This window comes from Argiope bruennichi, chromosome 6 (assembly GCF_947563725.1).
Source record: "Argiope bruennichi chromosome 6, qqArgBrue1.1, whole genome shotgun sequence".
Taxonomy (NCBI): Eukaryota; Metazoa; Arthropoda; class Arachnida; order Araneae; family Araneidae; genus Argiope; species Argiope bruennichi.
The window spans coordinates 128,991,129-129,007,424 of NC_079156.1; the positions used below are offsets into that span (position 1 = coordinate 128,991,129).

The 16,296-nt window shown below is 28.7% G+C and overlaps 1 protein-coding gene across 1 annotated transcript in view; it reads right to left on the bottom strand.

Moving 5' to 3' along the window:
- The window catches only part of LOC129972881 (acid phosphatase type 7-like), a 105,951-nt gene extending 92,507 nt beyond the window's left edge, over window positions 1-13,444 (bottom strand). Inside the window, exons 1-2 of the mRNA XM_056087187.1 lie at window positions 13,353-13,444; window positions 2,350-2,541 (exon numbers count right to left, since the gene is read on the bottom strand). Coding sequence (XP_055943162.1) covers window positions 2,350-2,541; window positions 13,353-13,437 — 277 coding nt within the window. The 5' untranslated portion in view covers window positions 13,438-13,444. The remainder of the gene's footprint in view (window positions 1-2,349; window positions 2,542-13,352) is intronic.
- Between the last annotated feature and the right edge of the window lie 2,852 nt (window positions 13,445-16,296).

A 16,296-nucleotide genomic window follows, 5' to 3' on the forward strand; every position in this document is an offset into this window, starting at 1 on the left:
ATCTTAACCAAGTACCCACTGAACACGGTGTATTTTCTGTACATCAAGGCCGTTTCTTCGACAAAAGTTCGACTTGTCAGCGAGGCACCGAAGAAGATTCTATAAATCAAGCGATCAAAGCCTGTGCACTATGGCGAGAACACAGACTCAAAAGGCCAAGAAATTGGATGTCCCTGGACGTCGAAGAATTCATAAAAATTCAAGTCATTAAATCTTCTATTAAAAACATTTTGTCAGAGCTCTTGTCTTTAGTTCTCTCCTAATGTAAAAAGCTAACATACATTTAATGTATTTTATGCATTTTTATTGTTTCACATTTTAATATGTAATGATATTTTTCCTATTCTTTTTTCTGTACCAATATGCTTTTTCTCTATAGGGTCCTTTGTCATTTGCAAGTGTCCAGTGTTATCAATATATTTTCTCAGATATTAATTTCATTTTAATGGTTATTATGAATAGGACCAGATGTCTGTTTTCTCTGTATCTGCTTAGCACAGACGGACAGTATATGAAAATGTTCGACATGTATCTATTTTTCCCTCTAAAAAATATTTGAATAGTTATATCTTAGTTATATGAATAAATAATATGCAGTAAATGAAGGGTATTTTCGTCAATGGAATAATATAACGAAGAGGTTAATTAAAGCCAAGGAAAATAGTTCAGAAAAACGGAAAAAGAGAAAAAGAAGATAGAGAATTTGGAATAATGTCAGATTCTATGCTATTTTATGAATGGAGTTAATGTATCTCCGATAGAAACGTAAAAACATCATTTTCTATTTCTATAAGTCATTTAATCATGTGGGCTAAGCGGTTTCGGACTAAGACTCAAAATATTCTGTCCTAACAACCTTGAAGCTTCCTTTCCATTCGGATTAAGATTTTGCGTAATGGCAATAGATTTGCATAATCAAATTACAGCAATAACCCATGAAAAACAAATTGTCATTACCTTTAATTGCTTTAAATCACTGAAACCTCAATAAAAAAAGTCAAAAATAATCGCAAACAAATTTTTTTAGAAATAATTGCTGGTACTGCTGCTGGTGACGTGCAACCATTCTGTTCAAGTAAATATTAGTAAGAAAACTAATACTTGTCAAAGATTATCAATTTTCAAAGGCTGCTGACTAATATTGTTTCTCAGAAAAATTTAATGAGGGTCCCTCATAACTGTAACTTTTCTTCTGTCATGCAGAAAATTGGGTGATCCTGATTTTCAAACAAGTGGATTAATTAAATCAGCAGAGGCCTAGATAATTATTTTAATTAACTCAACAGGTATGGTGGAATATTCAGCTGTTACTTTCCGAGTTTTTACTTTGGTATGAAAACATTGACTAATAAAAGAATGAATGAATATGGCATACTTGTGTGTGTGTGTGTGTGTGTGTGTGTGTGTGTGTGTGTGTGTGTGTGTGTGTGTGTGTGTGTGTGTGTGTGTGTGTGTGTGTGTGTGTGTGTGTGTGTGTGTGTGTGTGTGTGTGTGTGCAATACTTCAGAAGGTGAAAATGTGCATCTCGGAACAATTTTATTAACATTTTATTAATTAAAAATTAATCGGAAATCCTTTTAACATATCTTTCGAAAATACTACACCAAAAAATGATCATCTTAAAATCCAGAAAATTATGTTTTCAACTATACAGTTTTTTACCTTATAACTTTTTTATTTTTAATTGTTATTATAACATGCTTTAGGGATATTTTACTATAATATACTTCATTATTCAAGTGAAACTTTAGGTGTCTTCATTGTTGCTGTAAATATTTCCTCCTAGTTTTTTTCCTTTGCTGATAATCAAGATATTAAAATTAAGCTTATTTTTCCATGCTAAGTAAATTTCAAAAGTGCCAACGTAAAAATTCGAAGCTCATTATTTTTTTTTCATTAAATGAATATTTTATAACATTTATGACATATTTTGAGTCTCTATTATTTTAAAATGAACCTTAGAAATTTTTAAAAAATGACGAGAATGACAATTGAGCTAGTACCCCACACTCCACATTTTTTTTAGCTGCTTGAGTATAAGAACACTTGACTGCAACAGATTTAACACTACAAGCACTGTAGACCAATCTCCAAGCAGTAAGAGGATAGAATCTCGAATACAAGATTGTCGGCGGACAACGGGGTCTTCTTTTTTCTTTTTCTTTTCTTTTTTTTCCATAAAAAACGGTTGTTGAAAATTACATAATACAAAAATAAACTTTTCTTTGAATTAGATTGATCACTATAAAATACAATATATATAATAATAAATTTTATCAGGAGGCATTGGGTAAGAAGTTTGCAATAACAATGAATTCCAAGATGCTATGATGAAAAAAAGAAACTCACGGTATTGTGTATCCACGAGAAGGTCTGTAAGCTTCACTCTGTGGACGTACTGGTGGGTGCCTCTGTTGTTAAGCAGCTGCCAGGTACCATTGGCCGAGTTGTTCAGGGCGTCAGGGGATAGGCCGTACTGCACCATACTGACATCTGTTTGTCGGAAGGTGCTCCACATTACCGTCATCTCATCAAGGCGCTCTGCACAAAAGAATATATTTTTATACAGTCCGCACCAAATAGCTTGCTATAGAGTGGTAGCAGAACGAACTGTTTTTACATAGAAACATATGAAAGTGAATTATAAAGAACATGTTCAAAAAATAGATATAAAAGAAAACATATATTTCTTATTTATGGTATCGATGACAAATGCTTTTATCATAGTATATTGATAAGTATAACTATATAGTATATAGTAAAGGATACCCTCTGATGTTGGCATCGTGGATAATGAGACTGCGGATACCCTGGCTAAAGCGGGAACTGGTGAGGCCTCTGTGCCTACTGAAACTCTTACCTTATGGAAATTTTCTCGAGAACTAAAAGCCAAAATAAAATCACTTGGCTTGTCCCACCAATACATCACTGGTACAAGAGTAGTCACCTAGAGGACTCTCTGACTCTTGATTGTAGTAGACAATATTAGACTACTCTTACTCGTTTTCTCAATGGGCACCTTAGAACTATAAAATATTCTAAGATAACAAAATGCTTTGAAGTCTTCCCCAAATATTTTAACGAAGAGGCTTCACCTGATCACATTCCTATTTGTTTGGGCCTCTCCCGGCAGGATCTTATTGGCAAGCCATTATTACCATTGGACTTCTTTAGGGTGAAACATTTCATAGACTTGATATAGCTTTGATATTCTTGAGGATGTGCAACAATAACATTATAAAATATTTGCCAATAGTTACTCTAATAATAACAATACTAGTAATAGCCGATAAAATAATTAATATGTAGTTTCAAATACGCCATGTGTTTCTGACATGCAAATGATTGTAGGTAGTATTAGAGTGACGAAATCCTCAATACAATCAGCTAAAATATCATAAATAAGGGCTTTCAGATGTTCCCCTTAAAAGTAATCAAATTTCGATGAATCGAATGACCAAGAAAACCAACAGATTGATTTGTCAAGACAAGTCCAATGTCGCCCAAACATTGCATTTAGGTAACTGACTTTTCAAATCGAATGAATGTTTAAATAGTTATCTTTTTACGAAGACTATTCATAAACCTTGAAGTAACTATTGTAAGATTTGTAATAGATGCAGTAATAATACCGCTATTTGGAAACTATAGATATGTCCTTTCAAATTTATTTCTTATATTTGTGCCTCAATGTATCACTTGGAACATATATTTCTACATAAATTAATATTTATATTATTATATTTAAAACTTAATATCTCTTAGAATATATATAGAAAAATTATCATAATATTTATCTACTTAATTATAAAAACTGATAAATGGAGATAAAGAATATGAAGGAAAGAAGAAACTCCTAAACAAACTAAAAAAAGCTGAATTCGGAAATTGGAAAGCAGCATTCATATAAATCTATTATATTTCAAGAAATCATTTGTTTTGCCGTTTAAATTGAACAATAATTATCTGATAGAAACTATATTAGGACATAAAAGCAAAGGATGTTTGATTTTTAAATGCCTAATCAAAGGATATTGGAGTGAAAATATGCAAATTCTTTAGGAGATGGGAAACTGAAATTCATTATTTTTATGGAAGAAATATATTCATTTGCTGTATTATAAAATAAGATGTACGTTAAGGTACATTTTGTGGGATAATCTTTCAGTATGGTATAAAATATTGTACAGATATTTAAGTTATTATTTCTTTTATATAACGAAACTCAACGACTTCAATTCTATAAATAATCATTATAGATTTATGAGATCAAATTGGTTGTCAGTTCAAAAAATTACATTAGAATACAAATAAATTTTACAAGATTGCTATTCAAGTAGTATAGGACAAAATCATTTGAAAATATCATTTAAAAATGACCATTGCCGTCACTTCAAAAGTGCTAAAACAGGTATTCAATATCCTCAGCTCTCTCACTTACTAAAAAGCTAAATCGAAGTAGTCAGCAAATTAATAATATATTTCCGTTGTGTATAACTTCTATTTTCAGCTTAAGTTTTGATTTTTAAGAGTTTAATTCCATTTAAATATAAAAATTCTTAAAAAATTATTTTTTTATATAAAAATATTTTAAAAATGGAATTAATATGTTTTTTTCTATGTATAAAAAAATGGGCAAGAATTACGTTGAATTTCTACGAGCCATTACATCTTACAAACTTTCTTGTTATTGTATTAACTAGAGATTAGGAAAAGAGAGAAGATTTTTAATAATATATCTTAATAATATTTACAAAAAAATAAAATAGATATTTTGATTTCTTTTCTTTAAAATTAAAAAAAATGTTTAAAATTAAACTTATAAATCTTAAGTTCGCACTTAAATTTTTGATTAATCCAAGCAGATGTTCTTTAACAGTTTATATCTTATTAACATACATTTTGAAAAGCTACTTCCTTAATGAAATCTCGTAGGTGGTATATTTTATTTATTTAAATTTTGTGGTATATTTTAATTAAAATATTGGATGAACTCAGTAATTATTCCAAATCCATGGACGCTAGTCTAATGAATCTTTTAACTCTAAATCTTTCAACAATCTTAAAACGATGCCAGAACTTTAAAAATAAATTTAGACAAATTTTTTTTTTCGACGAAAAATGCATGCAACTCAAAATTACTTATTGTAACCAATAATATGATTTTATTGACTATTTAATTGTAAATAAAAATAGAAATTTTTATTTCCTAGTAATTTATACTAAAAATGGCGCATGTTATGAGAAAATATTTCATCTTTATTTCCGTTTTATTTTATAACTGACACAATTACAAATAAATATATTCCTAAAATGAAAAATATCCGAAATCGTTAGCATATATAATTTTTAACGCTAGTTTACTTCGGGTAAAAAAAAAATGAAATTTAAAAATTTCTGCTCTAAATAAATAAATAACACTTCATGTCATTACTTCCTACTTAAAGTGACAGAATGTATGCAAAAAACGGCAAAGCGTGAATTGCAATGAAGACGAACCAAAAGGTGAATCAGTGCGAAGCGGAAGAGAAAGTCTTTAGGCAACGGACCGTGAAAAAGAAGAACTTGACGAATTCGAATGAATGCCGATTAGCAGAGAAGTGAAAACGAGAGGAACTGCGCTCCCGCGGTTCCCACGCGGCGTCTATGATGGAAAAATGGAACGATTCTCAACTAGAGGCCGATCCCCGGGATATTAATTCTACAGGAAATTCTAATGGCTAAAAAAGAAAATTTCGCCTCCGTGGGTGTGCTGAAGCTATTTTAAAACACTGTATGAAAAGATATATTGTTTCCTAACTCTGTTCAATCAAAGTAAAAGTTCTATTTGACTAGTTTGTTTTTTTATAGGAATTCTTTTTATATATATTTGTTTGTTTTGTTTATAGGAATTCTTTTTATATATATTTGGGTTTGCTGTTATCGAATGTTATATTAATTGCGTCATTTTATTCTCCCACTCGATGCCTGTGTGAAGTCATATCCTCATTCTTGTAAAAGGTTTTTCATTTTATTCCATTCAGTTTCAGTTTCAAAACAAATGGTACCATGGATCATTATTCCGTTGAATATTTTTAACTTCCTTTCTCCCACTAACGAGAGATTCGATCAGATTTTCAACTAACGATCTTTCAAAAGATTTTTTGACTCCAAACGATTTTTCATAACATAGCAATAGTAATAATGAAATGAATTTTTAAACATGAAGAAAAATTCCGTTTTTAAAAGGAAAATAAATCTCTGGTTGACCATTTGCAGATTAAACTAAAATTAGAACAAAATTTAATGTATGCTAGTAAGTAAATTATTTAGTACTATCTATTATTACATTATTTTTTTATTTTTATTTCAGTGTGGTTTTGTGATTGTGTATATGTTTGTTTACACGAGAAATTCTTGATTTCTATACTTAAGTTCCCATTTCATCATGATATTTTTGCATTGTTATCTTATAACATCTTCTTCAATACAGAATTTTAAAAATGATAGCATAAAAAATATCCTCATGCTTTAAAAGTAATACTTTTTCTCCTATTTCAAAACAGATTACATCACAAAATATTCCATTTCTCAATTCACTTTTCTTCCTCGCTCAAATGAGAAATTCTAAAGGACTATCAGCAAACGATTTTTTATCTCTATCGTAAATTTTGCAGTATTTATAAATAGCTATTTTTAACCAAATTAGGAAAATAAAGTTGAAAAAAAAGGATAAATTTTTTTTCACATTTATAAAATAAAAATAGCAATAAAAAAATCCGGCAGTATATTAGTTCTATTTCATTGCATTATTTGGTGACATAAAATGTCACCTTCAACATTTAATAAATATAAGAATCGAAAAATAATATTTTAATTTTAAATACAGAGATACTTTAAAAGATGTATTGTATATTTTAAAGTCAGTATAAAAATCATAACATCCAGAATGCTTTTTTTTCAATGAAAAGAACCCACAAAAGTGTTTTCTGATCAAATGCACAGCGAGATATTTTTAATTCGATTAAATTAATCATTTTTTCTCATGAAATTTCTACATAAATTACTTAATACATTCTACATTAAATACGTTATACTAATTATATAAAATTATATATTTTGAGATAATTTCCATCTACTAATGAGATACTGATAATAATTAAATTTCTCACCTCACAAAGCAAGAACTTTAATATTCAAGAAGAGATGAAAAATTTTTAATAATTGTTTATATGTAGTTTCTCTCCTCTTGCAAATTTTTTTCGAAGTAATGTGACAAATGAATACTCAAATTACAAAAAAATTTTATTATGTTATTTAAATAAAAAAAAATATTTCCCTTTGATGTTACTGTACATCTATAAATAATTTTTAATTGTATATAGTTTTTCTTTTGAAGAAAAAACTTTTTTATCAAAATATTTTTGAAGCTTTTGTGAATTGTTTTAAATAATAAACGTAATAAAAATATTTTATTGATTACATGTTTAGTAAAGAAAAAGAGTTGTAGAGGTGTATTTCTTATTAGATACATATTTCGTATTTCTACTGAGAATAAACATTCTGATATCAATGTGGAAGTCGAATTTATTTCATAATAGGCATAAATGTTAATAATTTCAAATTTTTATCGTTGTTTTTATTTCATATTATAAAACATTGATATTGATATTTGTAGTTTTCTTTCCTTATTATTATTTTTAATAGTGTTTTTCACTCTGAACTCAGTATACAGTATTTTAATAATATACGTCCGAGTATATGCTATTCTCAATTAACTTATATTCCAATTTCTTCAAATTTTATATATGAAATCAAAAGTTAATTTCAACTAATCAAAATGAAATTCCTATGCAAGACTATAACACCGTTTTCCACAAAACTGTCTAGTGTAACTGAGCTTGATTTTTAGGTTACTATAACTAGAGTATCAATCTAATAATATTTTGTTATAAAACGCACATAATGATATGAATTTGATTGTCAAGCATCATTTAAAAGTATACATTTCACAAAAAAATTGGTATACGGATTTAGCATCTAAAATGTAGATCTGCAGCAAATTTAGAATGAAATTCCTCAAAAGGTTGTTCGTCTGTCGGTCTGTACTTCCACGTACATGAAAGCATGGTAGATCAAAAACACACAAATGTAAATAAAGAACATTTGGTGTACTGCTGTAACACCTAAAGAAAAGTCACATTTTGAACCAAATCATCTGTCAAAGAGTTAACCGTCTCTTAGTCTATATTCCCGCATTAAATGCGTTAACTCAAAACGCAATAATAATAAAAGAAAATTGGGACATGATTTTGGGACTAAAATTGTAATTCCGTGTTGTATTTTGATTTCAATTGGTCGAAAAAAGTCATATAAAATGAATAATTGATTTCCTTTATTATACTATAAAGTATACAATTGTCATGTGCAGGACTCTGAAAATAAAAATTTGAGCACTCGTTGCTTTCCTGACCTTAGTGAAGGTTCCAATCTTACGAGGGTGGAAGGGGTTGACATTTATATTAGGTGTAAGTAAAAGGTATATATATATATATATATATATATATATATATATATATATATATATATATATATATATATATATATATATATATATATATATATATATATATATATATATATATATATATATATATATATATATATATATATAAGTACTGCAAAAAATAAGCATTATGAAATTAAAACCTATTTCTTAAACAATCTAAATTATTTCCGTAACGAAACTAAAAAATTATTTCGGAATCAAACTAAAAAAAATAAATACTAAAAAAAAGTAGAAAAAAGCACCACTGTATTTAGAGAGCGCAAATGCAGCTACTACTAAAATACAGATTAATCTAGACTAATTAGTAATAAAACCAAGTTAAAAGGAAAAAAATAGAATCAAAATTAAACCAAATAAAATAAAAATTCGGCCTGAAGACACGAGTTACGAAGATTCAATACTGTTGGACTAAGATCTGATTCCTCACAGAAAAAAAAATCCTTTATTTTGAATCCCTGCCTGAGGGTGACCCTTGAGAAAAAGTCTTCAAGCCGGATTCTTATTTTATTTGGTTTAATTTTGATTCTAATTTTGGTTTAATTGATTTGGTTTCTATTCTATAATTGGTTTAATTGATTTTGTTATTGCAAATCCCTTTAATTACTCTCTCATAGTTTAGATGAGTAATTAAAAGGAGATTTAGATACTCGTGCACTATGCCAGTCTCCAAAAGCATAAATAAGTAATGATCGATTGAGAACCAATTATTTATCATGAGTCATTTCATTTAATATTGTTTTCATATCAAATCCCAATCTTTTTACTGTCGAAAGTATGAAACGCATGAAATGACTGAGCATTTAAAAATCAAATGTTGATTGAATCAGTCAACTGTGGCAGTGAATAAGTACTTTTAACGAGTTTTCCTCGTTCGCAAGCAAAACCGGAAGCATTTTTAATCAAATAGTTTCTTTCTTTTTTTTTTCTTTTTTGCGAATAATTGATATGTTCTGATTCCCGTTTAAGATATTAAAGAAGTAAATACTTAACAATTAAAATTTTAAAAAATTATAACATTCAATTTTTCATAGGTTAAAAAAAAACGGAAAATAATAAATTTAAAAATGCACAATATTCAAAAAACAATATAATTAAAAAATAAAATATTCAAAAGATAATATAATTAAAAACATCACGTAATGAAAAGATAATATAATCAAAAACATCATGTAATCAAAAGATAATATCACTAAAAAATAAATATTCAAAAAATATCATGATTAAAATACAATATTCAAAACATTTAAAGAGATAGATATTCAAAAGATAACACAATTATATCATATAATCAAACTATAATACAGTTTAAAAGATAAATATTCAAAATATAATATAATTAAATGATCATATAATCAAAAAAGTAGATAAACATAATTTTAATAATAATCGGTAACAATCTAAGTTGAAAATATTATAAAGATCTTCGTATTAACGACGGCATCACCGGTGAGGGGTTTTAGTTTGTTGAAAGAAACCCACAGAATTATATTTAATTCATGTTTCGAGTTCTATTTCGTAGAATAAAAGTTATTTGTATTGATTATACTCAAGTATATCAATAATTTCTTTAGATCAAATTCTTTAGGGTCATAATAATGGTTATTTATATGGACGTAATGTTATTTTTGAGATTTATCTGTATTATCAGTTTGAATTCAAGGCGGCAATTTTACTTTCTTGCATACGATATTTGCTAAATTAAGCCATTGTAACCCCCCAAAACACACGACTTCTAAATTTTCATGAATATTTTACTTCTCAACTTGTCCAAAACCCTTTTTGCAGCTGTATCTATAGGTTGTATATAAACACGATAATTTAATCAGAATAAACAGACAGATTCAATTTGATATGTACATAAAATTAAAATTGTTGTTTTTTGTTAAATGTTGAAGGAAATCCTTCAGAAGGTAGTTTGTCTATCTTTCCACCCTTCTGTGTGTCAATATAGCTCCGAAAAGCGGTGAGCTAAGTGGATGAAATTTGGCATATGCTTTTTTTTTTACTTATACTGATATATTCATTCCTATAAAATGTGTTTTATCCCCATTTAAGTATAAAAAATGAAGAAATCAGGTTTTTGGAGTAATTTCCAAGAGCATCTTAGTTACAATTGAGGGTAATGTAATAAATAAAAAAACACCCTGATTCAATATTCTTAAAAACTTCAATGAAATCCATCTTCAGAAATATGAATAAAATCAGTAAAATTGCTGATCAATTGTATTAAAATGTCAGGTATTAAAATGCCTGGAGCAGAAATTTTAGTTTAGTTTGAATAATGTATTTCCAGCTAAACTAAATTTTATTTAATAAGAACAAAGGAATTGTTTTTCTAAAAGTAGAAAAGAAAAATTCTATAATATTAATCATTAAATGGTTTTCTTTTCCAGAACAAAAGACAACTTTGAAAGACAAAAAATCCGTCTGAAGTAAAATTTAAGGAAATTTTTACTTTCTCGTATGGAAAGAGAAAATATTTTAATCATCAGAAAATTGGAACTCAAGATTTTGACCTATCTGCATGTTTTACACTTCCCTGAGTCTGCAAAACATATTTTTGGAATTATGCCTCTCTGTTTTCTACTTGTAAACACGATAGTCCAAAAACGCTTTGAGCTAGAAGAGTAAAATTTGGTATATGGCATCTACTCCAAATTTGTAGTGTTCTGCCAAATTATGAAAGAAATGCATTCGGAGTAAGTCTGTTCAGTTGTCTTAATGTCAGTTATCACTATAAGAACAAACGGAGAGACAAAGTGGATAAAATTTAGTACGCAGATTTAACAGCTAAATTGTCGATAGCCAATCGAATTTGGGGCTAAATCCATCAAGGGGATAACCGTCTGTCAGTCTGCCAAAAATGCATGGTATAAATTTATGAAATTCAATGTGTTATTTTGTAACTACAAGTGTAATTCTGTGTCAAATATTTGTTGATCAGAAAAAAGGCGTCCAAGATATACATTCAGTGTTCTGGTGCTTGTGTATTAACCGCTTCCTAGCTGTTACTCTTTCCCGTAACTATTGTTTTCCGTTAGCATGTCGTAAATAATACATAGGAAGTTAATAATGCATGCAGGGTTAATAATACATACAGGAAGAGCTCTCCCACTAATTCTTAACTGTGCTCAAAGCGAAAAAATCCTTTGACTTAACTAACTTTGTCAACTATTAATGTAAAAATTTTAAACAGAATTTTTGTTTCAACTGAATTTAATAGAAAAACTCTTTTTTTTTTTTTAATAGAATTTTTGTTTCAACTGAATTTAATAGAAAAATTCTTTTTTTTAATAGAATTTTTGTTTCAACCGAATTTAATAGAAAAATTCTTTTTTTTTAAATAGAATTTTTGTTTCAACTGAATTTAATAGAAAAATTCTTTTTTTTTAATAGAATTTTTGTTTCAACCGAATTTAATAGAAAAATTCTTTTTTTTTTAATAGAAATTTTGTTTCAACCGAATTTAATAGAAAAATTCTTTTTTTTAAATAGAATTTTTGTTTTAATTGAATTTAATAGATAATTCTTTTTTTAAATAGAATTTTTGTTTCAACTGAATTTAATAGAAAAATTCTTTTTGTTTAAATAGAATTTTTTGGTTTCAACTGAATTTAATAGAAAAATTCTTTTTTTTTTTCTTCTTCTTTTTTTTACCATGTTCTAGCAGCAATTTTATAATTTAGTATTTAACATGATTTTTTTCAGGAAATTTCGTGAAATTTATTTATTCATGAACCAAGTTCAGGAAGCTCTAATCATACATTAAGGCAAAGAAAAGGGAGATTTCGAAAAGTCAGTTATCTGGAGTATTGATAATCCGCTTTTTATATAGAACTAAATTTATTTTTCTTCACCAACTAAAAGATTTCATAAAATTAAAATTTCTAAGAAAAAAATAAAGTTTTTTTTATAAAAACAGTATTTTCTATACTTGTAAATTTCTTAAAATGGCAATGAAAAATTAAATACAGTTAAGTTATTTATTATAATTATTATTAGTATTACTGCTACTTCTTCTACTGCTACTACTACTACTATTACTACTAATATTTTGAACATCTAGAATATTAATTGTCTAATTTTAAACCGTCTTAACTCAGTTTGAATATCAAACGATTTCAAATAATATGAAAATCAATTAAAATTAATGAATATGAAGAAAAGGAATAAAAACATCATTTTCATTCTAATTAAGTATTTTTGAAACACTTATTAAAACTATTTTTCTGTTTTATGTGTGAAAAATAAAAACTGAATGTTGATTTTTTTTTTATTACAGTCTGTCAAAATTTTTTTCATTATTTTTTTAAAGATTATTTTAAATGAATTAAAAGAGTCGTAGTAAAAATTAATTTCGAGCATCTGACAATATTAAAAGAATGCTATTAGTATGTTTTGAAAATTATTACTTTGGCAATTTTTCTTTTGTTTTTAATTCTTCAATTAAACAACTATTGAAAACCATACTGACTTGCGTTAACTGTATCTGACGTGTATTATATGCCTAAAATATTGATACTTGTGTTTTTAATATTCGGAACAATTTCGAATAATGCCTTTTGATCGACTGAATCCGATAATTTCTTGAATACCTGGAAAATCTGTTTGAATTGATTGTCCGGAGAGACAAATCCCTATAATCCGGATAAAAGATCATATATCGCCCTAGATTACACACGGGTAGCTCAAGGGGGCCCAAAATTGGGCCGCTCCGTCCCTAGAGGCCCCAGACGAAGAGGGTGGTCAACGCCACTATCATCAAGGAAAGTGAAGAAGAAGGTGAATGCCTATAAATACTCACCTCCGAGGGCTATGTGGACCTGTTCGGGATGTGCTCCGCACCCTAGCAAGAGCGTCAACCCCAGCACACAGAAGAGAGCGTCCATCGCGACGTCGTTTCGGCGGAAAGCGGCTTTTTCGCAGTGGCCCGCTTTTTATTGTCAAAGAAGCACCGACCACGTGGTCCGACCGGTTCTGAGTGGGATTCCCTGCCCGAGAGAAGGAAGGAAAGCATGACCGAGGCCTCGTTTCGTTGGCCTCCGATACTAAATAGGGGAACCCTCATCTGCCCGCTCCCGGTCAGCAAGGTTGCACTTTCTCCAGCATCAAAGCTCAGTGGTCAGCAGAGGTGTGATTTTGTTTGTTTTCGATCGGGTGATTACGTATGCATAATATGCAAATTAATTATTCACACAACAACAACCTTTAACATAGATACTTGTGTAACCCATGCTGGATTATGTAGGTCTCCACAAGGGATTGCAATACCGGTATTTTGAGCTATTTGTGCAATTTTGTAATACCCGTATTCACAAGTTTAAATGCCTTTTTTTCGGTATTTACTAGAAATTTTTAAAATTGTCTCCACTATATGTTCAGCGATCGCCAACATAGTAAAATAATATACATTTTTGTTTTTATGTCTCCCTAACGGGTGAAATTAATTAGACTGTGAATACAAAGGTGCATCGTATAATCAAGAAAAGTGATAAAATACTGTTTGACAATTCGACTTATTATTCGACTTAATATCCAGAACTGTATCAGCTCTACTTCCAATAAAACTGGCTGTTGAGGCATTATGTCGGAGAGATTCTAATTTATTAACAGCTAATGCAACAATAAATGTTATGTTGCAGTCACTGAAAGAACAGCACACATCACTATCTGAAGAATTATACCTATATTACATTGAAAAGTCGCACAGAAGAAAGGCATACCGAAATAGAAAATGTCTTACGGTATTTACATAATTATAATGATTTTAAAAATGAAAATGAAAAAGAAGAAAAGAAAATAACCAATTCAAATCTGATCAAGTTTATAGTAAATTTTCTTAAAATTTTTACCCACAAACCTATTCACATTCAGAAGAATTCGGTTCAGTTATCGAAGATTATGATGACACTAATATCGATAGTAAAAAGGAATTGTCTCTTGAACAAAAATTAGAATTAGCGATAAATAAAAAAATTCAACAAACCAAAATACAAAGTAGAAATCAGCTATATCCAAAACCATCCGACGAGGAGTCGTTTTATTTGAAGATGGAGGGATTTAGAGGTACCACCAACTGGTGTAGATGCCGAAAGAGCGTTTTCGATAGCTGGTAATTCCTGACGTTCCAAGTTTAATGACAGTACAATTGAAGCATTATGTTTTTTAAGATCACATTTCAAAAATTTGTAATAGTACCACAGATTGAATAGTGATATTTACACATTTTTGTGATTTAAATAAATAAGATGTTCCCTTACTTTTTTGTGATTCTTTATTTACTGTTGTAATTTATAAGTTACGAATTATTTTTTGTAATATTTACACTCTCTAATAAAACTGGCAAATAAAACAAAGAAACGCCTTTCTTTCTTTTTCTAAAATTTCTACTACCGGTATTAAAACAGGTATTCCGGTATTAATATCTAAAAAATACCGAATGCGGGTATTGAACTTTTGTTCCGATATTGCAAGCCCTGGTCTCCACATTATTATTTTAATATTCTTTTCTTTTCAACCGTATTTCGGAAATATTGCGGCTTAATTATATTACTGAATTGATATTCAAAAATATTATTGGACTCTTTGATTTATACGTACTGTTATGTTGAATATAAATAAATCAGAGTATAGCAATGTATTGATTCTCATCACTTTTCAGTGCTGTTTTCTTATAAAGATAAATTAAGAAATATTACAGCATAAAAAGGCGGTTTCACCGTGCAAGGGCCCGCTCTTCTTTGTCCAAATTAGCAAAGGCAGACAAGCCCCTAAAACCTCCTCATATAAAAATCTCATCACTATATAATATTTTCATTAACTATCTGTCAAATGTAAGCTTCAAAACAGATTGTTACAATAAAACAAGGAACTCGCAGTGAATTTTCATGAGTATTTGATCTCCAAGAACAAATACCGATCAAAGGATAACTTTATGGCAGACTTTGTTTGACAGACTTTAAAGGCATGTCAACATACAGAAAAAAAAAGCAATAAAACATGGGATCACAAGTGCAAAGGGTGGCCTTTATAAGTGCTTTATAGTCTGTTACCAAATAAATTTTTTTATTCTGATATAACTTTGATATATGATAGGCCGTCGGCCTTCATACATGATTGCGCAGTTAATTCATGTAACTAATTTGTGAAACATAGTAAAAAGTTTTATTTCTCTATTCATTATTAGTTATCAACTTTTTTTAGCAAGCTTTGCATCAGATTTTTTTTCGTGCAGTAGATTCCATTCCAATTACAGACATAGTTTTTTTACGATGAAAGTTGCATTCTAATCTAGTAAAAAAAAGAGATCTGAAATTTGAAATTTTAGAAATTGCAATCGAAGCGAGACAGACGAATTGTTCTTTTCAACATCATGCTTGAGAGCACATAATGCGCTCAAGAATGAACAAAGAACTCAAAATCAGCAGTTCGCTTCTTTTTAAATGTATCTGAATTTGTTTTCAAAAGCCATATTTAAAAAATTTTTTTAATTCCTCATTCAATCAAAACTAAAAACTATACGGAAAGGGTAAAAAAAATTTTTGATCTTATGACTGCCTAACTTTACAAATTTTGTTTCAGTATTTTTTGCCGTCAAGCCTCAATTTGAGACATGACCCCAAAGCACTCTATACGACCACATGAAAACTCTCATTTTTAATTTTTTTTCTTATAATAATGTTTTTAAAAATTCCTCTGTCAGAGGATTAATCAAAACCAAAGATTATATGGAAAAGATAGAAATTTCT